The following is a 26,865-nucleotide window of genomic DNA, read 5'->3' as shown; positions in this document are numbered from 1 at the left end:
TAAGGAGACAGACTGAGAGAAGAGAGATAGGCACATAGCACAGAGGCTCATGTGCTTGTGGAACAAAAACAGAAGGTTAGAAAGATGAAATGGTTAACAGAACAGTTGCAATAATCAATAATTTTGTCAGCATGGCAATGAGTAGTGAATTCAATGATGCGGAAACCGACCCGCCACGCATTGCAAGGTCATGAAGTACTCAATTAAAGGCAACTAACAACTACATTAAGGCAAACAGATGAGTTTCAAGTTTAGATTTAAAGGACTCAACAGAACTGAATTGTCTGACGTCAACAGGGAGGTTATTCCATAACAATTTCATCATTCATTATCTTTACACACTCCTTTGTTTCATTAAAATAAAACGTATCAGCTAAACACAGGTATTTGTTCAAACCATAGCGGTACATACACAATAATGTATGACGTCCAAAAGCAGCTTTGTCTTATGTGCTGAAGACATGTCAAATGCACAGTGGGTTATTTCAGCTCCACATTCCCAAAGTGAAATATTTCCATGTACAGCAAAGCTTGGACACATCTTCCCATTCACTTGAATGAGAGAGTGTGTCCAAACTTTTGACTGGTGCTGTATATTAAAAACATCAAGGCCCATATCAATTTGCATATTTTCACTTTTGGAATTTTGACTTAGTAAAAGAATACCTTATTTTATCCCTCTATTCCCATAATGAGTTTTTATGTTGTGTGGCAGTGTGTGTGTGTGTGTGTGTGTGTGTGTGTGTGTGTGTGTGTGTGTGTGTGTGTGTGTGTGTGTGTGTGTGTGTGTGTGTGTGTGTGTGTGTGTGTGATTGGCATAAAGGTACAAGTAAAAGTGTTTTTTTATCATTTAGAAGGAAGTAAATGCATTTTATTTATTTTGCCTACTTGTCAAATAGAGCTACTTTATTTATATGGGCACTCTGTCCATTAGACATTTTAATTCCATGTAAGAGGTGGAGAAAATATATGAGATGCAGTAACAGATATATTATGTTGAACATGCTTTCTTGTGCAATTACAACTACATCTTCTTGCCAAAGAGTCTCTGTGGATCTTTCTGCTGGATGTACGTTCCAAACCAGTGGAGCAGCTCCAGTCTAATCCCTGTCATTGAATAGGAGATAAGAGATGGTGTGAACAGGTATGGCAAACTGCGTCAGCTGGGATGAAATTATCCCATCTTTGTTGTCTGTATTAATATAATAAATGTTTAATGACTCACAAAAGACAAGAAAATTGCTTTTGCACCTCTGTGTGGAGGTTCAACCTCCAAGCTTGTTGGTTTTCTGGCCACACCCTAGTCAGTAATGTCACAGCAGGTGTGGCAGCAGATTAGGGTGTAGCCAACAGTGCAACTTTATTAACACAGCAGTTTTATATCCCCTCCTATATGCAATTCAGTAAGGACATAATATCCCCACCAGGCTGAGGTGCCAGGATGCAGTGCTGTCTCCCAGCTGTAGCACAGGCTGTTGGCTGGATCCAGTTGCCTTAATGAAAAGCTGACCTTTAACGCATCTTGAGACTAAAGGCTTTGCATACAAATGATGATCCTATTCCTCATATGACCAGTCAGTCAATGCCACAGTATGCCACTGCAGGAGGCTCCTTTAGCGTAGCAGAGCTCTATCTTTTTCCCCTCCAAATGATTTTGCATTTCTGTCAGAAATTATTCAGGTTAAATCTAAGTTTACTTTCATTATTTTTCTCTTCACTTGTCTGGTGTTGTGAAAAAGGTGAGTATGAAAGTGGGGCGCATGCCAGTTTGGGGTTATTTAATTAGTCATTATAAACAGTATGGTTTTGAAGCCAGTGCAATTTAATCAGTTATGCAAATGCATGGCCTATATTGAAAACGTAATTATGCAGAGAGGAGAAATCTCGGCAGCTTTCCTGAGGAATTATGCAACAGTGCCACCTACTGTGCATGAGCTGAATATACTCTGGTCTGTGCTCTTTTCCTCTTTTTGTCAAATATACTGCCGGAAACTCCCTCAGCTTGTGGATGCAATATCATTAGGACTTTTCTCCCCCAAAATCCAATACCAGGCTTGTAAAAAGGAAATCATGACTGCAATGCCATTTAAATCCAAAAAGTTGATTAATTAAAATGTAAAATTCAACTTTATTTTCTTACACTGGGTGATTCTACTGATACTGTTTTTGTTGCAGTGCCCACTAGCACCCAGCTGATATTCTGATGTGTAAATGGAAACTGAAAATGTTAACAACATTGAGCCAGTGTCAGTAGATTCTCTTGTGATAAGAGATCAGACATTGTGGTTTCTTGGGTGTCTGCAACATCTAAAACTGTGTCCAAGTCATAAAAGAAAAGTGTTTTTCTGTGCACACAACAGTTCAATCACTTCAATTAAAGTAGAAATAAAGAGAGAAATCCCACCAATAAGTACTTTGAAATATATATATTTAAATGATGAAAGTCATATCTTATTTAAGTATGACAGCAGAATTTAAAGTAAACTTTGTTTGACCTGCAAAATGTATGTAAAAGTCTTCCATCCACCCACTGCCTCATGTATTTTATATGGAGCCACTTTTTCATTCCAGCATTCTCAGTTCTTCAGTTTCTAGCCTCAGTTAAAGTGATGTATGTTCACAAGCATTGTCCCAGGGAGCAGGAACATGGGAACAGAAACTCCAAGAGTAGGTGTCAATCTTTTTACAAAGAATAACCCTATTTAATGACTGTAGACCTGAAGTTCACAAGATCAGTCAAGAAATCGGACAGATTTTACAGGACCAAACAAAAATCAGATCTGCTTCAAATATTATTTTCCAAATACAGAAATGACATAACCACTTCTAACTTTGAAATGTGCTTTGCATTTATTAAGTCTTGAAAAAAAGAAAATATCTTATATGCAAAAATGGTATATACACAATGCTTTTAACCAGAAAGGCACCAAAGACACATGAGCAACTACTTGAAGAGTCATCCTTCCTGCTTGCTCCAAAAACAAGCTCATGGGTCAACTTGAGAAGGTGTGAAGTACATTAAAACTATTAAAAATATTAACATAATTAACATAATTAGAGTCTTAGAGTCTAGTTTCCTGTCACAATGTAACAATCTTTATTTGAATGGTTAAAAAAGCTAATAAGACAATAGTGGTGTTGTGATAGCTAAAACATATATTATTTGTACATAAATACAATATTCTTAATGTAGCACATTTTATGTGTGCATTTATTTACTCCCTTTTGTGGCTACAAATGGTCCACTGTGTGTGCAAGGGTAAACAAACAATGTGAAAAAAATCCTTAATACAAAGTACAACTTCTGTCAAACTTTTAACATACACATTTGTAATAAATTATTCTAGTACAATTTTTAGGTTGTAAATATTGGAAGCTATATCCTTGTTATTGCTATAGGTTGAAAATAAACTTAGTGATGATATGGCTGTGATTGTCTGAACATTAAAGTATTTGTATAGTTGTGTGCATGTGGTATACCATGACAGGACCTCACAAATAGCTGAAAACCAAAAATGAAGCATTCTTCCCCAAACTGCACTAATTCCCTGGAAGACACTTCAAGATCTTCATTCCAAGCTTAAGCAGAGTGATGGCGCCACACATCTTTGCAAGTGCTATTGAAGCTAGAAAGTGGCAGGTTTGAGAGAAATGTGGAACTGAAACAGCTCGTATATATCCTCCTTAGTGTTATTGGTAACTAACACAGTGTAAAGATGGCGGCATCACTCATCTTCCTCCTGTTCTTCACCTTCCTCTCACATTCAGAGGCTAATGCCTTATGAGGCTGTGGAACGAGGCAAGCGCTCGTACCATGATGGTGCTTAAAATCCATGCAATACTTATTAACCACAACCAAAAAATGATTGACATGATATCAAAAAGTGAAATAACCTTGTGGTTCAGGTGGCTTAGGTAATTGGGATTACAATAACTCAGGCTGGAATTGTAAGCCATCAGGAACATACTGTTAGCACCACTCTTTTCGCCCGTGAGGGACACCTCTCTTCAGAATTTAAAGCACCATATTTGGATCCTCCTCTGGATACACCAGTGGTCCCGCTCATAGTGCTGTGGCTTCTTTATGACTGGTCCCATGGGAAGAACTGCATACAGTTTTGTGAAGTGATCAATTCTTCTTGTGTTCCTCATGTGTTTGTCATTTGTTTAGCGCGATGGTGACATAAGACGTTGGTATGTAGCCTTCATCACCATTGCTCCTACGGACACGGGTCCAACCATCCCCTTTATCTTCCTCTACTACAGCCAGTACCTCCCCTTCCTGCATAGAGATGGTCCCTTCACTGGCACCTGAAAGGAAAGAAAGAGGCTAGCTAATACGTCTGTGCTAGTGATAGTTTATGCATACGAGATTACACATGCCCAGTTCAGCCAATGCAAATGAAGGGAAACTAGGATAAAATATTTGTCGGAAAATAAAACCTCTGACTCATGGACACTTTTGTGTCCTTAAATGGTACTGATCTCTCTTCTCAAGTAGGTTGCAGAAATGTTTTCATTTCTTATGAAGGTCAAGCAGACACAGCTTGGTTGTTTTTCTACACAATTATATTATTGGTACTTGTTTTGTCAGAAATCAAGCTGATAAAATGTTGATAAATATCAGCCTCCACAAGAGAAAAAAAGTGAACTACTGTGTGTGCATTTGTTTGTATCATATCACCCTGATCATCAAATTTCCACGCAGCTCACCACTGTTTCCTGTTTTTCAAAACTTCTCACACAACACTCTTTTGACATTTAGATTATTTAGCCAGATAATATCAGTCTGCATACGGTGGAAAATAATACTTCACAGGTCACAGCTTTATAGCAAAGCAAGAGTCTCCCCGCTACATGTCTCATGATGCATATGTGCTCTTATGGGGAGTAAGGTAGTCAGCAAAAGCAGCCTGTGACATACCAGGGAAGTTGTACATGGCTGTGCATTTCCCAATAGGAGCAGTTAGCTCCTCATCCTCAAAGTCATCATCAAACTCGGCGTAGATAGCTTGGGAAGGATCAGGAGTGCTTTCATCAGAGTGAGCTCCATCAGGGCTGCAGAGAAAAATATAGATTTCCTGTGTGGGCCAGACAACACCTCATTGTGTCAGACACTGTGTGTGCTGATAAAAATGAGTGTTACCTGTGTACATCATGAGCTCCGTTGTTGTTGAATGTATGAGCTTTATAACGCAGAGTGTCCCCTCGACCTCCTGCTTCAGCCAGCCAAGTCTGCATGACATAGGAGAGCCACAGTGAGAGGATAGCAGAGGGGAAATAAATTAACTTCTTAAATACTGATTACTATGAGATGCTGTTTATGTTTTATGGTCTTGTTTTTAACTACTGTACTCTTGTGAAGCAGTTTGTGACCTTACTCTGTCAAAGGTGCTATACTAAATAAACTTTACTTACTTACTACAATGTATTTAATGATAGATATATCAAGTCATGTTCATTTGTATAGCCCATTATCACGCACAATGCCCTGGGCTTTACAGGCAATTGTTCCCAACCTAGCACACTTGCTAAAAGGACAAGAGAAAATATGCAGTTACAAAACAGGGTCCAAAAAGTCTACCATAAAATATGTTGGGTCAATGCTTTTTTTTTTGTCACCGCAGATGCATTGCCTCATACTATTGCCCAACAGAGGCCCTTTTGCTATATTATGTTATGCCCAACAACACAGTATCTGCTTACCTCACTATATATTAAATAAACTTGCTTAATGCTTAATTATTACATAATAAGTTACAATAAACTGCTGAGAGCTTAATGACCTAATAATGTGTAATAATTAACAACTGTAAAAGGAATTAATGAGAGCTTGGTGACATAAATATGAATGAATAATGGAGGTCAGGATTACCTCATACTTGTTGAGCTCTCCCCTGAGCCTTTCTATATTCTGGGATGTCTGGCTGATTTGGGATGCCAAACTAGCAGGGTCTCCCATTTGAGGATTTTTCTCATACACATCTTTCATCTTCCCCAGGGCCTCACTGAAGAGAGAGAAAAAAGAGAGAAACAAGAAAGTGACTTTCAGTAGATAGGGGGTTCCCTGCCGAGCTCAGGGCTGAGTAAACAATTCAAGCACTCATTCAGACACCACACTGGGTTACACACACTGATGTGCACAGTATGCATCTTATATCCACATTCCCACCAGAGAAGTTCTGACAGAAATGGTTATTAATACGCAGCAAAATTCCCACTATACACACAAAGACATGCACGCACACACACCTCTGATCTACTTCCTTTTGCAACTCTTTGCAAATTTCCTCTAATTTCTGTTGTAACCTCTTCCTGCGCTGCTCTGGAGGAAGATGGCCGAAGTCCTCTGTCACAGTAGGCTGAAAAAGGAAGGGAGGGTTAACACTGAAATATAACCTCAAAGCAGTATCACATTTGACACTAAGCATGGTGAGAGAAACTGTCACCTCAACAGGAACACCACCTGTGTTTTGAGCTCAGCTCACAGCCTGATGTTTAACTGACATATATTACTTTCAAATCTCCCAGTAAACATAAATATTACCCCTAGCAACATACAGTACTGTTGTTACTTGGAGATATGAAATAAATATTTTGTCAGGTTTCCAATTAATGTGCAAAACCAGTGACAAAACCAAATAAATGCAGACACAATCACAAACATTTTAAAAGTAAGGTGATGAATTTCTTAAGTTATTAAGTGCCACCAAGCATTTTTCCCTTCCTCCACCACCAGATGGCCACCTCTTCAATACAAACTCCAGGCATTGCTGCATCAGTCAGTTTGGAGGTTTGTGAAAGGAAATTTTTATAATCAAATGAGCAGTTGTAATGGAAAGGTGGCCATTTACGTGTCGCCCAATTCAGACCCCCACACCAGCTTTTTTATCCATATTACCGTCAGTCTCTCTGGTGTAAACTTCTACGAGAGAAAGAAACAGTTTAAACTTAAAAGTGGTTCTTGTGTTCCACCCTAAAAACATGTGATGAACAACTTTTTTAACAGATATAAATATTAAAAATAGGGGAGGAGCAGTATGATTTATAATATGACACACGTCTTAGCCCTGAGATCAGAGTTTGCAGAAGAAGTAACACAGGAAGATGTGCAAGCCCCAGTGGGTGGAGGTCTCCTAGCACATGTCTCCTGCTGACTTACCGATCTCCTGAGTGTCCGGAAGGAAGAGATTCTTGGTTTGACTGTCTTATTGATCTCCTTCAAACAGTACGACAGGGGGTCCCGGCCAAACTTGGGGGAAGGGGGTCCGTTAGCGGGCGAGGGGGCGGGGGGTGTGGAGAAAGGTGGAAGCGTGGAGGGAGAGAGCTGGGGGGTGGGGCGAGATCAAAATACCAGCACCCGATCATGAGGTATGCAGGTATTGGGTGGTGTACGGAATCAGCGAGGGGGGGGGGGGGGGGGGGGGGGGGGGGGGTTGAAGGGAAGACAGGAACAAAACAAGGTAACAGGGGAAAGAAAAAGACACCGTCAACACCTTAAAGCACACCACAAAGCCAGGAAGACAACACTGGAGCAAACCCAGCACAAGATCCCAGACAGCATGAAAGCACACACACACACACACACACACACACACACACACACACACACACACACACACACACACACACACATACAGACACATCTGTTTCTTTTGCTCCAACAGACACACATACACACACACATACAAAAAAAACAAAGCCCAAAAATAACACAGCAAGCAACCACCCACAGTTTCTCTACCAGTGTCACAGCAGCCCAACACCTGCAGTCAAATTCAAGCCAGGTTCAAGGGTGAAGTGAGCCTCTGTGAGAAACTGGAGCAGGCAAAACTAGACTAAACTAAATTTTTATTGATTTATAGGTTAAAGGAAAATTACTGCAAAATTGCTCTTATTTTCACAGTTTTCCCCAGCCTCAATGCAGAGAAGGTGTGACACTGCAAAGACACAGCTTTATAACACATTTATTAGGGCATCGCTTCAATAACAATATAATCTTTATTTCTGTCGCACTTCTCTCAGAAGCAACAACGCTGTATAAATATGTCTAGTGGAGTCGCAGCACTCCTGTGTCTCTGCAGTGAAATCGTCAGTAAAATGTTTTATAACTGAGAGGTTTAATGCTAAACAATAAAAATAAGACCAATGTTACAGAGGAAAAAAAATAATTTCTTTAAGCCAAATCAGCCAACTGAATCACAATGATTCTGGTGAAAAAGTTATGTTCACAGTTCACAAACCTGCACCATCCTCCCAGCCTGACCTATATAGATAACATGTAAAATCATATATCATGGGAGTTAGCAGTTAGAAATAACCTGCTTAATTACCACAGTGGAATTGAGTATATCGATTTTTTTTTTTTTTTTTTGGCTTGATGAATGTCCTGTATGACCTCTTAGAAAGACCTTAAATTAGAAACATGCTTTGGGTGAACTACTGTGTTCTGATTTTAAAATCTCTGCTTCAGCTGCATGTCTAGGTGGGGGTGGGCTCTATCAGCAAAATTACACAGGAGGAGGCTGATATCCTCTAGTCCTCAAAACTGAATGTCTAAGACAGCCCTACTACAAGGTCTCTTGTGTAAATACTGAGAGCCAGAAGTACAGCACTGTTATTATGTGAACATCTACTGGGAAGGTGATACTTTACTTGAGAGTTATGGGGATCTAAGTACAGGAGAGCAGTTAAGAATGGGAATGTTTAGGGGCCAGACATAAACCAAAAGTTCACTGCAGCCAATACAGTAAGCCTCCTATTCATACTGCTACAGGCCTAATTGGGAGAGCATGACTGATGACATAGAGCAATGCGCCACACACATACAGAGAACAGGAAGAGTGCACAGCAGAGCACAGCCAGTAAGACATGCAGAGAGGAGAGAGGCACTGAACAAGCAAACACTGCAGGGAAGAGAGAAGGGATCATTTAGTGCTGCGAAAGGAGGGAGGGGGGCATTGGCTGGTTAGTGGTCAGCAAATCATATCACCAGTTTAATTTTGGACCAACTTAGACACCTCAGCAAGAGTGGCTCCTTTGAAATAACATACATGATTTCCAATGTAGTACAGCTCTCTTGAGTCAAATAGATATTCAAGAGCATGAATGTACGCTTGGACCTGATCCAGATTTTCTGACCTGGCAAACCTGGTGTCATCCTGATTGTTGGCACAAAGATTTTATTGTGATGCGAGACATAATGCTAGGTTCTGAGCAGGATAATAGAAGCAGTGTGTTTGTGGATGCCTGTAGAGGAAAATTCAATGTTGTTTGGGCCCCGTGCTGATGAAAGCACAAGCACAGCAGAATGCTGACTGCCAGTTGACCTATTGGAAACCACACTGCAGGGAAATGGAGGGTGGGCGAGGGGTGGTGTCGGGTTGGGCGGGGCAAGGTTTATTCACTCGCAGTCAGGGACAGAGTCATGCAAAGTACCTGTTTTAGTGGTGTCACCGTATGTGAGAAAGTTCTTGTATAATACGGTGAGAGAAGTGCATGCATTATTATATTGCGCTTCAGAGTTCAGAAGGGTGTGCATGAGTGTGTTGCATGAGTGTGTAGCCACAACCATAAGTCTATCATGAGTGCTCTCATTAGAGGGGATTTCCTGGTTCTGCCTCTTAAACACTAACATGGCCATGCAAGGAGTCAGCTACTAATCTGACTTACTACCCACCTGAAAATGTTTCATTGTTGATCATTGATGGAGGGAATTGCTAATGTATTCATTGCATAATTTCCACAATGCAAAAAAACACTTTTGTTAGTTATTAGGCTAAATTACCCCTCTGTTAGCGTGCTGTGTCTTACCTTACTCCTTTTACTGAAAATCCAAAAGTTTTTGCTCCTGTTCTTTCCTAGAAGTTCCATGGGGCCTTTAGGTGTGCCCAGGCTACTGTCAGAGGAGGCTCTGTTGATGCCCTGACTGTAGTCCTCAAACTCCAAATCTCCAGGACGCTCAAAGCCAGACTTGTTCTGTTCTATAACAACCATCGAATCCTGTAAAAGAATGTGTACAGTTAAAACTGGGCAGCATTAATCCAAACTAAATATTAAAATGTATATGGCATTTTTGTGACCAACTCACATTTCTCTCATTAACATTAGTTCCGGCCTTTGTAATGCCTTCGAGGCACTTGCCGATGATAGGCATCACATGCTTCTCTGTGTCAGAGAACAAAATGTAGCCCTGCGCCAACTTCCGAACTCGCTTCTCATCCAAGTCCTGCAATTTCTGGTGAGCACAAAGCAGCAGTTGACAGACACTACCATTATTAGGGTTGAGACAATACCTAATATAATGTGAATATTAAGATCATAATACGATATTCTGATGGCACAGAACCTATTTTCTTCTTATTCAATATTTTTATTAATGATTATTAAATATATTTGTTCATGCTCAAATGTAAGCCTCAAAGCCAAAACTGTGAAGAGGGCAAACAAAAATGAATTGATGAAACTGAGGAATTAATCTCTGGTTTTGGATCTATGAGAACTCAACTCCCAATTACAGTTATCACAGTGCCAGATATTAAAGCCTACATAAATGCTGAGGGTAGGAATAATGTCATAATGCTGTATGAAATTCACTTACATTGAAAATGAGTGGCATATCATTAAAGTAGAACTGGTTCTGCTCCTTGTTAAATTTCTGGAGCTGGGCAGCGTAATCATTCTTACACTCCTCCGCTATGTGTGCTCTCATATGAGCCTGCTGTTTGGCCTACAATCACACATACAGAAAACAGGTTAACCATGTGCATCTGATTCTGCTTTTGTAGATTTTGTATTGTGAAATTGTGTCCACAAATGTAGATGTTTTTTTTTCCTCCTTGTTACTTTTTCAACATCCGCTTTTGTTGCATTGATGTCTTGATCAGTCTTCTCTGCGTACTGTGCTGCACGCTCTGCTTCTCGCCATTCCCTCTCAAAGCGCTTTTTACTCTGGTGAACAGAAAGCATAAGAAAGATAGAAAGATAGGAAGACAGACAGAAAGAAAGAGAAAAAAAAGACCATGTTCAGTTAATTGAGCTAAAGGAGGCCATTACCTGAATGAAATATGAGGGGGTTCTGCTATTTAGAGCAAGGCATTTTTCACTGTCTGTATAAAAAGACAGATAGGGGAGGTTTCAGGAGATGGGACAGTATTATCTCCAATCATCACTGAACAGGTCTTAGATTGATGACACAAGTCTAAAATGGGGGAATGCTTTCCACTCGGTCCATCTGTTTTTATTATAGACAAATATAGCCACCTGAAAAACCACACTAAATCTGCAGCTGTTTACTTTACAGAGAACTTTTTTCCTATTCATAATGAATCCACATATATCCAAACAGATTTGCTTATCACAGTAGATAATATAGTCATGGTACATCAAGCATGTTGGCTGCTTCTTCAGAAAAAGAAAATATTCAAGAAAATCTCATCAAACTTTTAAAATTCTAACTACAACTTACACTGTCGAGCTGCTTGTAGGTGCTCTCCAAACTCTGCTGGGCCTTCTTGGCCTCCATCAGATACTGCAAACATTCATAAAAATAGACAGAGTGAGAGGAGGGGAGGAGGGTCAGATGACAGAGTGAGAGTCAGCCATGTGCAGGGGCAGCCACAGAATAAACAATGACCTCCGAAAGCCACACAACATAACAGACAAGAAAACAAATACCAGTGTGTCTGGTTGAGACATCACGTCTGCAGCCCGAGCCTGAACATGGCTGCAGTGTTCTGCAATCCGACGGGACAGGGCCAAAGCATTCCTTATAGAGAAATGACACACAACTGCTCAGACCGTGCTTCCCCCGAGGAGACTCTAAGTAAGCCTTCCTTCCTGCCTTGACACAGAGATCTCTACATCTCCACTCCTCCTTTAAATCTCCTTCTATTCCCCTCTCACGCTTTACACTCCTCCTCAGCAGTGTGTGCTCCAAATATCCCACATGGCATGTTCTCGGGGCACTCTTGAATATGTGGCTGTGAGCACATACCAGGATATTAGTACCATACATACACTTGATGCAAATCTTGATGTTTTCATTAATGTCGTCTACAGCAGATAAAGGAGCTTGGAATGGCTCAAAACAAAAAGTAAATCATTCATTTAAAGCAAAAGTAAAGCAAAACAGCCCAAAAAACCATCATAACATAGTCATTGACAAGCTCCAGGTGAAGTTGTAAAAGTCTCTCAATCAAGCCTGCACATAGTGTGTTTGAAGTAACATTTTTAGCCTTAAAACACATAATTTGAAGTCTGTGAAAACTTCCGTTTAACTTTAACTGGTGGCTGACACAGTGCACTCCTGGTCCTCTCCATAACAAGCTCACCGTCTTCCGTTCCTGCTTGAGCTCTTGCAGGTACTTGGTGAGATCGATGCAAATGCTCATCATCATGTTCTCAGCAATGAGCTCTCTCTGCCCCGCGTAGTCGTTCGTCTCATTCAGGATGTCCAAAAACGACTGGTAGCTGGACAACCTACCAATTAAAGAGGAGGAGAAAGGAAAGGGTGGAGAAATAAGGACAAAATGATGGGGCCACTGATAAGCTGATGATTCTTCAAAGAGAAGCCAGCAATGGGCCAAGTCATGATAAGAAGCTCACGACTTCCTTATTCCTGCTTCCTTCTAGGGTCAGTTAAACGGCTCTAACAGCGTCCCCACACTCTAGCATGGATGGCACTAATAGTTTGAAACGTGGTATTAATTGCAACTTGGTTCTGTTCCCCCAAGTGAGTGCTGCACAAGTTATTAGGGCCAGGCTATGAATCTAAATTGACCTAATTAAGCACAATTTTAGCGAAATTGCTAAGCATTTAAATGTAGTTCTTTACTTTGCGACAAAACCTACAATGTCTCACCTGCACTCTGGTTCATCTTTGCCACTCCGTTTTAGACTATATTTCTTTGAAAGGTTCCTGTGGAAAGTGAAAGTGCATTACATTAATTAGTGGTCAGACACTTCTCACAAAATGTAACTTTTCACACGCAACTACTAACAACAGTCTACTATAAATATGCTAAAATAGCTCCTCTTTTCCTGTTCTTCCTTCTTTCACTCTCCCTCTGACCACATCCTGTCTATCATGTGCCAGTCTGCTCCCACTTCCTCTCATCTCCAGCAAAGCTCAGCACTACAACAGATGTGGGCCTGCAGACTGGGAGACAACTGGGAGAGGGAGCAACACGCATAGAGAGAAGAACATGAGGGAGAGAGAGTGAGCACACTGCCGCCCGGAGAATGAGGCCAGTGTTTCAGAGACAAGAGTTAGATTCTGTCCCAAAGTAGTCATAAGACCCCACAAACATTTCATAAATAGCCTTTTAAACATGCAACCATGCAAACGCAAGCAAACACACACACAAGCATCTGAGGCAGCTCATACAGGAGAAAGACACAAATGAGGCCTACCTCAGTTGTTTGGCATAGTTTTGCTCAATCTCTGTCCTCTCTTTCACAAATTTCACATACTTCTCTACCAGCTCCAGGCCAGACTGTGTGTGCTTCTCAATGATGTCATATTGGTCCTGGGGAAAGGAGCACGAGAGACAAATAAGGAAAAGATATTAAGCCAACACACTGCAGGATATGAAACATCTGTTATCGTCTAGGTAAGAACCGGGATGTTCCTCTGGTTCACTTTGAGGCCATGTAAAGGAATCTTGAATGGAGGGCAGTAAACTAAATACATCAAGGTTTGTTCCTGCATGCTGGATTCCATGAATGCTCTCCACATGTGCAGAAAATCTTGGATATGGTCTGTAAACTTCCGGATAGTCAGGGGACACAGGATCACAACAGTGGACACAACTCTCAGGCAAGAAAAAGGAGGTGATCTTTTGATGCATATCCTGTGTGGAGTGAAATGTTTAAAAACAGCAGTCTTGAATGAATTATATCAAATGAGCTTTTAAGTCAACTCTTTGACCTATTTCATGTACAGTGTAAAATGTGTAATTTCTTGCACACTACAATTGAATTTGCTGACTTTTTCCTTTTCATGAAAGAGGCATATTGTGTTTCTCTTCCTCTTTTATGTTGAGCAATTTATGACACCTTCAAGCTCAGACAAGTCTGTTAAGAGCAATATCAGAGCCAATCTTCTCTCACTCTACACTCTGTACTCCAGGCTTTCTTTGCTGCTGCCTTTTGTAATGAGGAGGGGGCAATTTAAAAGGGGATTCCTGACAAGTTGGGCCAGGTTCTTCTGTACCTTTCCTCCCCTTTGAGTAAAACAAAAGAGACAAAATGTATGAGACAGTGTTTAGCCTAATTACAGAACACAGTTAAAAAGGTTAAGAAACAGGCCTGTAATCCCTCACTGAAACAACACCTAACCAAAAGGCTTTAACTTAGTGTTATTAATTGTGAAACAGAAGTAATTATATTCAATACATCCAACCTACATCTACATATTGTTCAATTTCCGGTAACAACAGATTTTCTTCTTGAATATGTGAAGCTGGTTGTCCTGTATTTGACCTGCAAATACAAACAGTAGAGAAGAATGGTACTGAGAAAGGTATGTGGCAGGATTTCAGCGTATTATTTTCTCATATGTGGCTCACCCTAAAATTAGAAAGTGACAACTCGTGTATTTATGAATGACTTAGAGGAGAGCAGTAGTCTACATCCAGCATACTGATCAGAGTGTTCCCACAACCTCATCACATCAACAATAATAGACTGCAATACGGATCATGAAGTGCACTGGATATTGGATTAGATTCATAACTGGAGAACAGTTGATACGCTGATGCCATTTACCCAAAAAACATTTTAGTTTCATCCAGTAACATAAAATAACCAAGTGTTGAAGACTGCAGGAATCAGTAAGTAAGTAAGAATTACTGTTTAAGCATGAGGCACAACTGGCAACATACAGTGCCTGTTAGTCGAGGCCTGACCTTGCGATGTGGTTAAACTCTGAGACGCTTTTATACAAGCCACTAACATGGAAAACTGTGATAGATGAGTAATATGGAGAGGGAAAACTTAGATGTATTCAAATAATGGCAAAGTCTGAACAGCACAAATGGAGAGCAAAGATATCCTACATGTGGAAGTGCAGGGATGTCAACTTGTACATTAATCCCAAGTTTGGTCAGACCTTGCACCAGTTCACAACTGGGATGGATGAAAAGTATAAATGTATGTTTTAGAATTTCAGTGGCATTACAAAGAGGAGTTTATGTATCATATTATGTAATAGCAGAAATGGGAAGTTAAACTGCCAGAAGGTGTTTTGCATAGATACGTCTATTATTTGCGTATTCAGTTTCTGGACTGCTGATCAGTCTGTGGAAGTCTGTGAAAAAACGACTGTGGAGATTGATGGGGAGGTCAGAAATTGTTAGGTAAGATAAGGTAAGGTAAGTCGTAGGAGTAGCGTCTATGTAGTTTGAACAGCAGGGATTTCCCCAAACTACTATTTTGCTCCTGATTCTACTCCAAGTAACTATCAATAGGTGCAAATTCAATATATTAAAATAATTCTGTATACAACACAGATGCATGGTGCACACCTGTATGTAAGATATGATATACAGTTGAAAACATTAACATTAAGTGTGAATCACAGCTGCCTTTCAAAGAGTTGCTTCCTTTAATGGTCAGGTAAACCTGGTATACCTGATTCATCTTTTTGGGGGAGTCAGTCAGTTTCCTGGCACCTTTCACAGCACATCATATCTGTCACAGCACATCACAATACTAAAGTGATTCAAATGACACCCAGTCCAAGTGTTTATGCTGTCAGGGATATTTTGGGAAAGTTGTGTCCCATCCTGGCGTTAAAACAATGTGTTTCATCCATAGCTGGCTCTATAATTTTCACACCAGGGAAGAAAATAACATTTTTACTGGATTGTTATGCTACTGCTGGCTGTTCCAATAGTAAAACAGCATTTTAAAAATATTTTACAAGATCATGAATGATGTAAGTAGCTGACTTAGAGAGGTGGCCCCCTTGCTCCTTCTAAAATATCTTAGTTTGTGATCTAATCTCAAACTCCTGGAGTATATACTGTAGGTTTTATCAGAAGTTTACCAGGCTACAAACACACTAAGTGTATCTGTCACTTATCACACACATCGGGCCTACATCAATTTATCAAGGGACACTCATTTTACCAAAAGAAGCAGCATCAGTTAAACAAAAATGAGCAGCTGCTGACTCTGAAAGTCTGTATGTTGGTTGCTTTATCAATGTCATACATTTCTTAAGTTGAATGCAGTGAAAGTTGAGAAGAGAATGAGCCTTGGATGGACTCTGTGGGCTCTTTAATAAATATATATATATTAATAAGGTTGGCTTTTATTTTTAAGCTCAATGAAATGAGCTTAAAAATGAATGCCGGCTTTATTAAGACTGTCTTAAAATACATCAAAATAGTTTGATAGGACATAATTATAGCAAAATGTCTTGTCAAGCACCAATGGCTGTCATACCACTACAATTTATAACATCCCACATCCACTAACATTAAATGATATTTATAGATCCCTATAGACTGTGTTAAACTGATTTTCATAAATCATAAATGTTTTTTATACAAACTGTCAAAGGGTCTTTAGACGGAACGACAAACGTCATGTTTCTCTTTTCATTATTGACCTACTGAAGGGGCCACAGATGAAAGATGCCACAGATGAGCTATAAGCTAATTCTGGTACAGTACATCAAATGGTAATATGTATGTACTGTACATGTTCCCAATAAACACATTTCTACTACCACTACTTCAGCCTTTTAATTTAGTTTGACCTTCAGAGTCATTGTAACCCATTCCTCAGAAAGATTTGGTAGCATCTTTTTCTCCTCCACTCATGTCACCATTTTTGATTTGTAGGTTAAACTTGTAATTCAGCCTTGAGATTTTAGAACTTCCACCAAAAAAAAAAAGAGGGGGGGCTGTAACCTATTTATCATGGCAGAGATTTAGGCTATGTGGTGTAATAAACTCATATGCGACTTGATGCTTCGAGACATGCTTCAAGACTGCACACTTATCTTAATGTAGCAAGCATCCAAAAACACTTAATCTTCCAATAATTCCAGTAACACCAGAGAGCAAACTGGCATGAAGTGAATGCCACATAACTGCTAAAGGAGTCACCCTGAGAGTCACCGACCTACAAGGCTTGGGTGGATGTTTCGGCCCTGAGTCACCCTGTCTTCTAGAAAATTAGGGGCCTGGCCCGACCAGACCTGCCACACTCAAGTTCTCAGGTTTGGCCTCTTAGCACTCACTATGATAGCTAATGCCTAGACACTGATCTTGCACGCCACACACTTGTGCCTTAAAATAGCCAAGGGATTAACAACAATCAGGGGACAGATGCCATAGAGGCGAGTTGGCCCAGGGGATGAATCTCCAGCCAAACATTACCAGAACCAATTATGCCTGCAGGGCTTTGTCTAACCTGACAGGAGAGGCTAATCGCCACAGAAACACACCGTACAAAAAACTTCAAAGAAAAAATAATAAATCATCTTTTAAAAGACAAATTTGTATTTCACATTGACTTAAACTGAATAGTGGCTTTGTGTGGACAGTTTCCTGTACAATCAGTAATGCGCTGTACAGAAAACAATCGCTTACAGAGATAGGGCCTCTGATAAATACTGTGTTGCGGATGTTTCTCTGACTCAATCAAAGTAGGGCAAAACTAATTAGGCTGTTGCACCAGCACGTACCATAGAAAAAAGGGACAGGGAACGAGGCCTAGGGGGAGACTGTAATGAGGTCGCAACCTCTCTATCCTCATCTTTGCAATGCTCCATTTTACATATTCTGGTGCTCGGAGAATGTGCACGAGTGAGTGTTTGCAAATGTGTGTGATTATCGCCATGGTGCAGTGGCTGGCACATAAACCCGTGGCAGTCGTCAAGGTAATATCATGCATGGTGGGATTATTCAGCATGGTTTGTTTAGATTCTGGATAGTGTCACTAAGAGTCTGCTCCGCACATACATTTGTCTCACTGTTGTATCCAGAATGCAGCTTGAAGCTGCTTCTCACTCTAACGCCTTAATTTATTAGAAAATGTGATAACCATGAGCTTTATTGTGACCTATTAAAAAGCAGTCACCTTTAAAATTACCGGCTGAAGCAGGACATTTTACTCACTGTATCAGTCTACTGAGCCTAATAAAACTGTCCTAACAAATTAACTTTTATAATCACTCAATCCAAATAATGATGCCACTCAGGTGGACCCATAAGGCATTTCATCAGTGATGAAGCTCGTTTTCAAGGCAAATCACAGCATCTGATTTCATCGCTATGGCAGCAAGGTGTGTCAGACTGTAAACATTGTAACATCTCACTGGGTACCTCCTTTAAAACACCTCTGTATATGGAGAATAAGCTGTATTTTGGCTCCTTTTTATCTCCCACCATCATCTCTTATGCCTATGAAGATTCTAAGTCATCCAGATGTTTTAATATCCAGAAATATTTAGCAAATTGAACTTGTTGGCCAGGTTACTTCGAGATATGATGCCGCAAATTAGGTAAACAAGGGAAAGGACTCTCTTCACAATGCAAATATGTTTTTTAAAATATAAGTAACTGTACAGCTGTTTGCCTCGTGCACTATATCCAAATGGCTGACGTTACATCTCTCCTGTTCAAAAGACGGTGGAGTAAATGGGTGAATTTCAAAACCTAAAGATCCAAACAAAAGACATATCGATGTGCAAACGTGGATTCAAGATAAGCTGGAACAAAAAAGAGCAACACGTTGCAAAAGGGCAACATGTTGTTAAGCGGGCTTTTTCCACTTATAACTCTTTGTTCTACCTATTAACACTCACTGTCCGATAATAGAACCATGATCCTGAATGCACCGTCCTGCAATCAGAACCGTGCAGCCACCGAGTGCTTTCCCTGCTTCTTCAGACATTTTAGCGACTTTCTCAACACACACAAACCAAGAAAACTAGATGATTGCCATCCTGACATCCTGTTATTATCTCAGAGAGCCAGATGATGGACTCACCCAAAGCTCTGTGCCCCAGTCCATGTTCAGCTTGTCGGCCAAGCTGTCTGACTATCCCGAATACAAAGAACTTCTCCAAAGTTATCCCAGCAGCTCGGAGGACGGCCCTGGCGAGTATAATCCTGAGGTGATAAATCCTTCAGTAACCGCTGCGCACTCGGGTTTTGTTTACTTTAACAAATAATGTAAACCTGCATCATAATTGACTAATTAACTCTGGCTAGTAGTCGTCAGTCTAGTTTGTCCAAATATATTTTTTTTTCATAGCGAAGCAAAGAGGGATAAACTAGCTTTCATATCCGCGTCACTCCCAAATCCTAAATCTTAAAGGGGCAGTGCACTGGGCCAAACACGACACATGGCCACTGGACTGTGCAATCCTGGCAGATTGTGTTGCCTCAAATGATAGATTTCGTTTAAACTCTCTCAGACCATGTGTGGTTTATAATATTACCCTTCTGAAGTGTCCTTGTGCAAGGCATTGAGCTGCAGGATCACCCTCCCACCAATAAGATTCACCAGTTCACATATTCAGGTAATGAATGACTCATAATTTATAGATGGAGACTTTACTGATTTTTTTTTTATTGTCGATCTGAAATTATTTATGTACATTTCTTATATACATCCAAATAAAACACAATACATTAACACCGAGGCTATTGTGTAATTTTGTTAAGAGTTTTTAAAAAAAGTTTACACAGCTAAAACATAATAATAATAATCGAGCATTATAATAATCAGACAACTTCTAGGAAACTCTTTGTTTTTAGTTTTTTTTTAATTGTTAAAGAACTAAAAAGAATGCAAAATTAAGCAATATTTACAGTTTGGTCCCCTGAAAGATAAAAGGCATACCTCAATACGATTTCAGTCCCCAGAGTTGATTTGATTTTACTTATTCCACAAGTAATAAATATCCTAAACCTTTATGCCATTAGTCTTCCCATTAGACACTGGATTCATGGGGATTTCTGATCTTTCATTTTCTTTGTCAGGGACAAAAGCATATTGTCCATGTTTTTTCTTTCTCGCCATGAAGTAGAGGATGATGAGGGAGATGATGATGATGCCCAATACAATAGGTACCCACAAAGGTAGGTACAAAGGGAGCTCATTCACTGTAAGAAAAACAAGATAAAACAACATTTGTTAAGATACTTCTCACTTCTGGCTGCAATAAGTGATTTTTCTTAACTGCATCATGTGTATGGCAACATCAACATTTCCATAGGTGCTGAATAGAGTCACTTATAATAATAATAATAATACCTGTCAGTGTGACTGTGACTGTGACAGATCTTGTAACCGTCCCAATTTTATTCTTGGCAGAACACAAGTAAACACCAGCATTGGTAGACGTGGCTCCTGTGATGTTGACGACCTTCGTGCTCCCCCTAGTGGTCTCTTTCACATTCTCTGCAGATTTGTACTTCCACACAATCGTTATCTCAGGGTTGCCCTTAGCACTGCAGTTAAAAGTCACATTTTCACCCAGGGTCACCACCATAGAGTCATTTCCAAGGGTAAACTCAGGTGCATCTGTGGAGAGAAGGGTGACATTTGAGACCACTATATGAGCTGCAAGATGTACTATGCTAAGAAATGTCACTTATATTCATTGTCAAGAAAACAACATATGTAGACAAAAACATTTTTTGTAATTCCAAACATTGAAACTTACACAAAACATTGAGATCCAGTGTATGGTTGGCCTGTCCATGCTTGTTGGTTGCCCTAAGTAAGTATTCTCCACTATATTTCCTTGTCCAGTGCTGCGGGAGAGGCTCCTCCTGTCCATCTTTAAACCAGGTGACAATGGGCGCAGGTATTCCCTCTGGTTCACACGTAGTTTGGGGCTTACCATTCTCTTCAACATCATAGCGATCATCACAGGTAAAAGAAGGACTATCTGTGAATATTGTATCAAAATACTCTTTAGAACAAATCATGGCAAAAGGAAATATAAACTAATAACTAATATAACACTTTGATACAGTGCATTTGGGAATCATGGGACGCAATGATGTGTGTAGTAGTAATGAAATATACAATGAAGCAGGTCTGATGTACTCACATTCAACTGTGATATCAACAATAGTGCTGATGTTGCCAACACTATTTTCGAATACAGCTGTGTACTCTCCTGATTGAGTCCTGGTGAGAGGCTCAAACCCATTGATCAGGTTTCCCTTATTGTACCATTGAACAGTGGGTTGAGGGTTTCCATCAACATGACAGGGCACCATATCCATACTGATATTATGCTCCACATTAGCGTAATTCCGTGTCCAACTTTGGATATGTGGCTTATCTGCAATTAAACATCAGTTTAAATTAATGTAAAATGACGAATGTCTGGGATGTGCTCAGCAAGTACAAAATGGATAAGTGGAAAACTCACAATGCACATCAGCAATGTAAGGTGCAGATTCAGTGGAGAAGGTCTCTGATCCATTTGGTCCTAGGTGCAGCTCAGTTACGCATTTGTAATGTGCTCCATTGTAATTACTCTTAGGAGTGACGTTCAAAGTAGAGTACTCATTCACTGGGGTCAAACTGGTGTCATTAAACGTTTGTGTCTGCACAACTTCATTGTCTTGGTACCATTTCACTGTGAGGTATCTTACAGGCGCTACATTGATGATTTCACATGTCAGCTGGTGCTCTGTACCCTCCACCATCGGACGATAACCCAAGGCAGAGACTGACACTTTGTCTGGAGTCTCTGTAAACAAGAAAGTAATTGGTAAGAAAAATAAATGCAACAATAGCTCTAAAAATGCAGCCACATGAATACATTAGTATATCAAGTATTTACAGGCTTAATGTTTTATATCCCATTTCATTTCAGCATTATGCCAACACTATCTGTTATTAACTATTCTAGGCTATTGTACACCACCATGTCTTCCATATTTACTTTACTTCTGAAGTGTACTGCAAATATACTGTAAAGGGGGATTTTTATTTTCTGCAAGCAATAGACATTGTTAGGATGTATGTTGACTACTCACTATAAACAGTGATATTTGGTATCACATAACACTGGGATGGATCTATTGTAATAAAACACTTGGGTTCAGTGTGCCAGGCTTCTAGCTTGTCAACCTCCCAGGTCAGAGAAGACATTTCAGATGTTTTGCCTCCAATTGTAGCCTCCCAGCCAAGTAACTCAAAATCTGTGGCTGATGTGCTGCAGTTGATTGAAACTGGATCTCCAAATTTCACCACGATTTCAGCAGGCATCATTGTTAGTGGGCAGTCTACCACTGAAAAGCAAGCATATATATATAGTCAGAGCTTCATTTTGGTGCACAATAAGAAAAAATAATATTTAAATATATGAAAAGGACATCAGGATGTATACTTTTTGGATCTGATGGCTTTGGGGTGGTCGTGGCCATGGTAGTTTTCACCACATGAACATGGATTTGCTTAGTCATGTTACCCACATGATTGGAAGCAGTGCAGGTGTAAGTTGTGTTGGTGTTCACTTGATTAATATAGAGATTGTTGGTGTTCTCCGAGATATCAACCCCATCATTGGTCCAACGAAAGCGAGGAGATGGGTTCCCGTCTGCTTCACAGTTCAGGGTGACATTATCCCCCTCTTCCACATAGATGTCAACAATATCAGTTTTGTCCTTGAACTCAGGAGCATCTGAAAAGGCAATGGTAAGCCTTTTTATGATTAAACTAAGTTGAAATATACAAATGAAAAGAAAGTTCTGTAATTGTGAAAATTCGGCAGTAAAATATCAGTCTATCTGGAAACAACATAATGTTTACTCACAGGACACAGTAGGACTGTAGTTAGATGAAACAGGAGTTTGTGGTCCATTTGGCCCTACGTCCAGTTGAGCCTCACATCTAAACTGAGCTCCACTGTCTCCTCTGCTGATGTTGACAGTCAGAACAGAAGACTCACTTACTGGTGTTTTGGTTGTGTTGGTGAAAGAGTCTGTCTTGATGATGTTATCGTCTTTGTACCACCTCACAGTGAGGTTTTGAACCGGGGCAACATTGATGATATCACACTGCAGAACATATTGCGTCCCTTCCACTGCAGAGGAGCTTGCAGGAAACACCTGAACGTCCTCTGGATTCTCTATAAAAACAAAGTTAGATAATGGGGTTACTTTATATACCTTTTGCTCTTCTTTCATTCTATAATAGTTATTTGAAATACTTACTGTAAATAGTGATTTTGAGGTCTTTGCTGCATGTAAGACTTTTATTCAGTATAATTTGGCACTGGGCCTCCATATTCCAGTCTTTCATAAACAGCTCCTTGGAGATGAAAAATTCGTCCTCCTCCATGTCACTGTCACCTTTCCACTTCATCCCATCATGAAACTCTTCTGTGCTGGTGCAGTTGACAATGACTGACGCTCCATATTCTTCTATAATCTCAGGAGGCTCCAGAGAAAGAGGGTTTAGCTCAGTGGGACATGTACTGCCTGCATCTATTGATACACAAACAGAAACGTTTTTATTGGACTTTAAAATGAGACATTCATAATTAATGTAGGAAACGTAACTTTCTTCCAAATAAATCTTCCTTTGTGCCCCAAGTTATGTTTACTTGGTATATGTCCTACTGTAATGTAGGGTGTGACCATAAAAAGATATTTGCTATATTTTTGTTAGTTTGGTAAATTGCTTCATTTATATAGTGCTTTTGTCCAAAGCACTTTACAATGTTTCAGCTGCTTACCCTTAGGAGGAGCCAGTGATTGAACTCCTTCTGGACTGACCTTCTTATTAGTGGACTATTCACTAAACCTCCAACATCCACCCCCTTCACAACAAATATAATTGCTGTGCACTGGAAAACAGCCCTAAAGCCACCTTTGAATCAATGGCTAAAAGAAAATGTAAAACTTTTTAAATGTGAAAAAATAACTTTTAACATTTGTTTAAGGGGAAAATCCAATGACTTTGAAATGATGTGGCCACCATTGTGGATTTCCCATTTTTCTACTTAAACTTAAGCTTATTGCATTCACCTTTAAAAGTTTAAAAGTTTTTCTGAGTAATTTCTTTTGTATTTTAGAATTAATGAGATAATTTATCTGTTTTTCTGAGTATTTTTTCTGTTTTTTCTGAGCCTTTTTTTCTGTTTTTCTGAGTATTTTCTGAATTAATGCGATACTTCAAAATCATGTGAGAAACTCCAACCTGCGAGTAACGTTAACCTACTGTTGCTGCTCCTAATCTATGGAAACGTATTTCTGTCACACCAGAAAAAGAAAAAAAACATCAAAGCAGAACATCTAATCACGTTATAAAGTGAAACTAATGAGAGATCTGTCTTTGTGCACCCTAAAGGAGTCGCATCACAACCTGTGCACTCCTTAACATGTGTGTTAGTGCTTGTGGGCTGTGGTGGCTCATCCTACACCAGATCAATGAATAAATGACCCTACCCCCAGAGGGTCGCACTCACTCATCCCTCTGTATACAGCTGGATGAATGACTCCTCCGTATACAGCCCCATGCATTTTAAAATCCTTCTCAATGTAAACATACTTATCACAGTATCATACTGTGCTCAATAACAGCAAAATCTCGTCATGTCTCAACCCAAACATTAAGCCTCACTTCTCCAAAAATCACTCAAAAAACAGAACAACAGAAAAAAATGACTCAGAAAAACAGAGCATTTTAATGTTTTCAAGTGAATGCAATAAGCTTCCGTATCTGACATAAATGTTCAAAGCAGAATAAAGACAATGTTAAAGAAAAAGAAAAAAAGAGTAGATATTGCTGCATCATACTCTAGTGGCTCAGATCACTAATGCACATCACTTATCCGTTGAACAGTGTGAGGCTAAATAGACTTTTCACACAGACTTGTCATGCAGGACAAACATAGGTGTAGCTTGTAGATACTGAATATGCTATGAATTGGCACATGCTAAAATATCAGATAATGGGATTAATTACTTTATTGTTTGTTTCATATAAAAAGGTAATGCTATGTGGGACAGTTTGAAAGCAGTAAGTTTGTTGTGTAATAAGAATGCATCCCAGCTGGAAGACAGTTGACCTTTGGTAAAGACATGATTATCACATTGCAGGGGTAAAGACAGAACAGTGCTTCTCTCAATAATAATGATTAGGAAGTAGTTATCTCTGAGGGCTACTGTTCTGTACTCAGGGGATACTGTTCTGTACTCAGGGATATTGTTCTGTACTCAGGGATACAGGATGTTTTGTGATTCGGTAGTTTCAGAGACAGGAACTATCACACTACCCTGGACGTTGCTTAAGGAGGTCACAGGAAGGACACATGAGAAGATGGAGGAGGGAGTCCGATCAACTGCCCACCAGGAGACCACACCACACATTGCATAACCATTCTGGATTGTATATAATACTGGGTTAGGAAGAGATAGGGGTCAGACTTCGTGAACTGACCAACACTTTGTTGCTTTGTCAGGGAAAGGAAGCTCTCGACCCAGAGCTCTGTATGCTTCATTCATTTACTGCTAAATAAATAGCGTGTTGAGACCGATCATCGATCATCTCCGAACACACGGATCTGAGCTCACACATAGTGTAAGATTTAGCAAGTAGAGATAGCTCAGATTCCAACAAGCTGAACATTAAAAATAGCTCAGTTTCATTCACATGTCAAAAGAAGCGTATTGATTAACCATCATGCACTAAACCACGGTAATACATTTTTATTCAGCCATCAATCATTTTAAAAATTGCACCTGCGCTCTTCTTGCCTTGACGTGTCAAAATGTCTGATGTCGAAAAGGTCTATTGCAGCTCACACTATGCTGTAATATTTCCAGCAGTAAGTGTTAAATAACTGATCTGGGATACAGTCATGTGAACATCATCACCGTTTTTGGAAAATGCCAATTTTAAACCCAATAAATAAATGTGATCCTCTCATACAATATTATATAATTATAATAATAATATAAATATAAATAATAATAATAATAATAATAATAACAATAATAATAATAATAATAATGAACATGTGTAATCTTTAATTAATTTGCAAGGTCTTTTGTGTACTATTTTACTTACTACACAAACACATACAAGCAAAGGCAGAAAAGCGCAGTATGTCGGAAGCTTTACCACAAAGACTTCAACACTAACCTCGCCCATTTTAAACCTCAAAGTTTTATGGTTAAGGAAGTCACACTTTTTTCTGTTTGACTTAATTTTGTTAATTTAAAAAAAGCAAAAGTTTCATACATGACAATTCTCATCTTTCTTGCCTTAAGGTCTGATTATTCCTAACAGAACCTCACTAAGACGATTTAATTGTTTAAGACCCTTAGCCAGAGCATAAAATATTGTATAACATTTCAGACTCACAAAGAGGTATTGTAAAGCATCATTATCACTCACCACACAGTAAAAATGTTAGCAAGAGAATGCCCAACATCCTGGCAGGAAGAGATAGATCACCAACCGAAAGAAAGGAGATGGACAGATAACATGTGGTGTGTTTCAGGATGGTTCAGGGCATGTCCAGCTTCAGGCCCCCGATTACATTAATCCTGGGTTGGTACTAGTCCTGATGATGACCTGCTGCTGTCAGTTACACAGTTGCAAGTTTAATGAGAAACAAAGAGAAGTACACAGAGGGAAAAAAACGCCCTGGTGACAGGAAACCTGAAACGGATATGACACCATAAACACAGTTAGCATAGATGAATCATTGTGCCACAGTTCAATCATAATCATACAAGTAAGAAATTGTCCTTATTGTAACCTTACTGAAAAGTACATTGCACATTGGAAAACATCAGCTTTGATGGGAAACTTTAACAATATACTTCAGGACAAACATGTCAACTACATGTACATGTTAATCAT

At 39.6% G+C, this 26,865-nt stretch overlaps 2 protein-coding genes across 4 annotated transcripts; both read right to left on the bottom strand.

Annotated features, from left to right (window-relative positions):
• Positions 1-2,899: 2,899 nt before the first annotated feature.
• trip10a (thyroid hormone receptor interactor 10a) lies at positions 2,900-19,306 on the bottom strand. 3 transcript variants are annotated; one of them, XM_062438860.1, is made up of 16 exons: positions 19,009-19,306; positions 13,414-13,529; positions 12,863-12,919; positions 12,333-12,480; positions 11,468-11,530; positions 10,846-10,950; positions 10,601-10,729; positions 10,091-10,237; positions 9,814-10,002; positions 7,163-7,327; positions 6,902-6,925; positions 6,253-6,362; positions 5,876-6,008; positions 5,147-5,235; positions 4,925-5,058; positions 2,900-4,311 (listed from the first exon to the last, which is right to left on the bottom strand). In XM_062438860.1, the coding sequence occupies exons 1-16, from the start codon at positions 19,030-19,032 to the stop codon at positions 4,160-4,162; spliced, it is 1,785 nt and encodes a 594-aa protein (XP_062294844.1). In that variant the 5' UTR covers positions 19,033-19,306; the 3' UTR covers positions 2,900-4,159. The 3 variants fall into 3 exon arrangements, with proteins under 3 accessions (XP_062294844.1, XP_062294845.1, XP_062294847.1); XM_062438861.1 differs by lacking the exon at positions 6,902-6,925; XM_062438863.1 differs by lacking the exons at positions 6,902-6,925; positions 7,163-7,327.
• A 275-nt stretch (positions 19,307-19,581) lies between these two features.
• On the bottom strand, positions 19,582-26,637 carry icam5 (intercellular adhesion molecule 5). Its single transcript, XM_062438943.1, has 10 exons — positions 26,395-26,637; positions 23,205-23,477; positions 22,805-23,119; positions 22,379-22,672; positions 22,026-22,280; positions 21,413-21,736; positions 21,086-21,322; positions 20,693-20,920; positions 20,281-20,550; positions 19,582-20,129 (listed from the first exon to the last, which is right to left on the bottom strand). Exons 1-10 carry the CDS (start codon positions 26,429-26,431, stop codon positions 19,930-19,932), a joined length of 2,433 nt encoding a protein of 810 aa, XP_062294927.1. The 5' UTR covers positions 26,432-26,637; the 3' UTR covers positions 19,582-19,929.
• Positions 26,638-26,865: the final 228 nt, after the last annotated feature.

The sequence above is a fragment of the Scomber scombrus genome, chromosome 18, assembly GCF_963691925.1.
Source record: "Scomber scombrus chromosome 18, fScoSco1.1, whole genome shotgun sequence".
Classification (NCBI taxonomy): Eukaryota; Metazoa; Chordata; class Actinopteri; order Scombriformes; family Scombridae; genus Scomber; species Scomber scombrus.
This window is presented reverse-complemented; position numbering and strand designations above follow the sequence as displayed.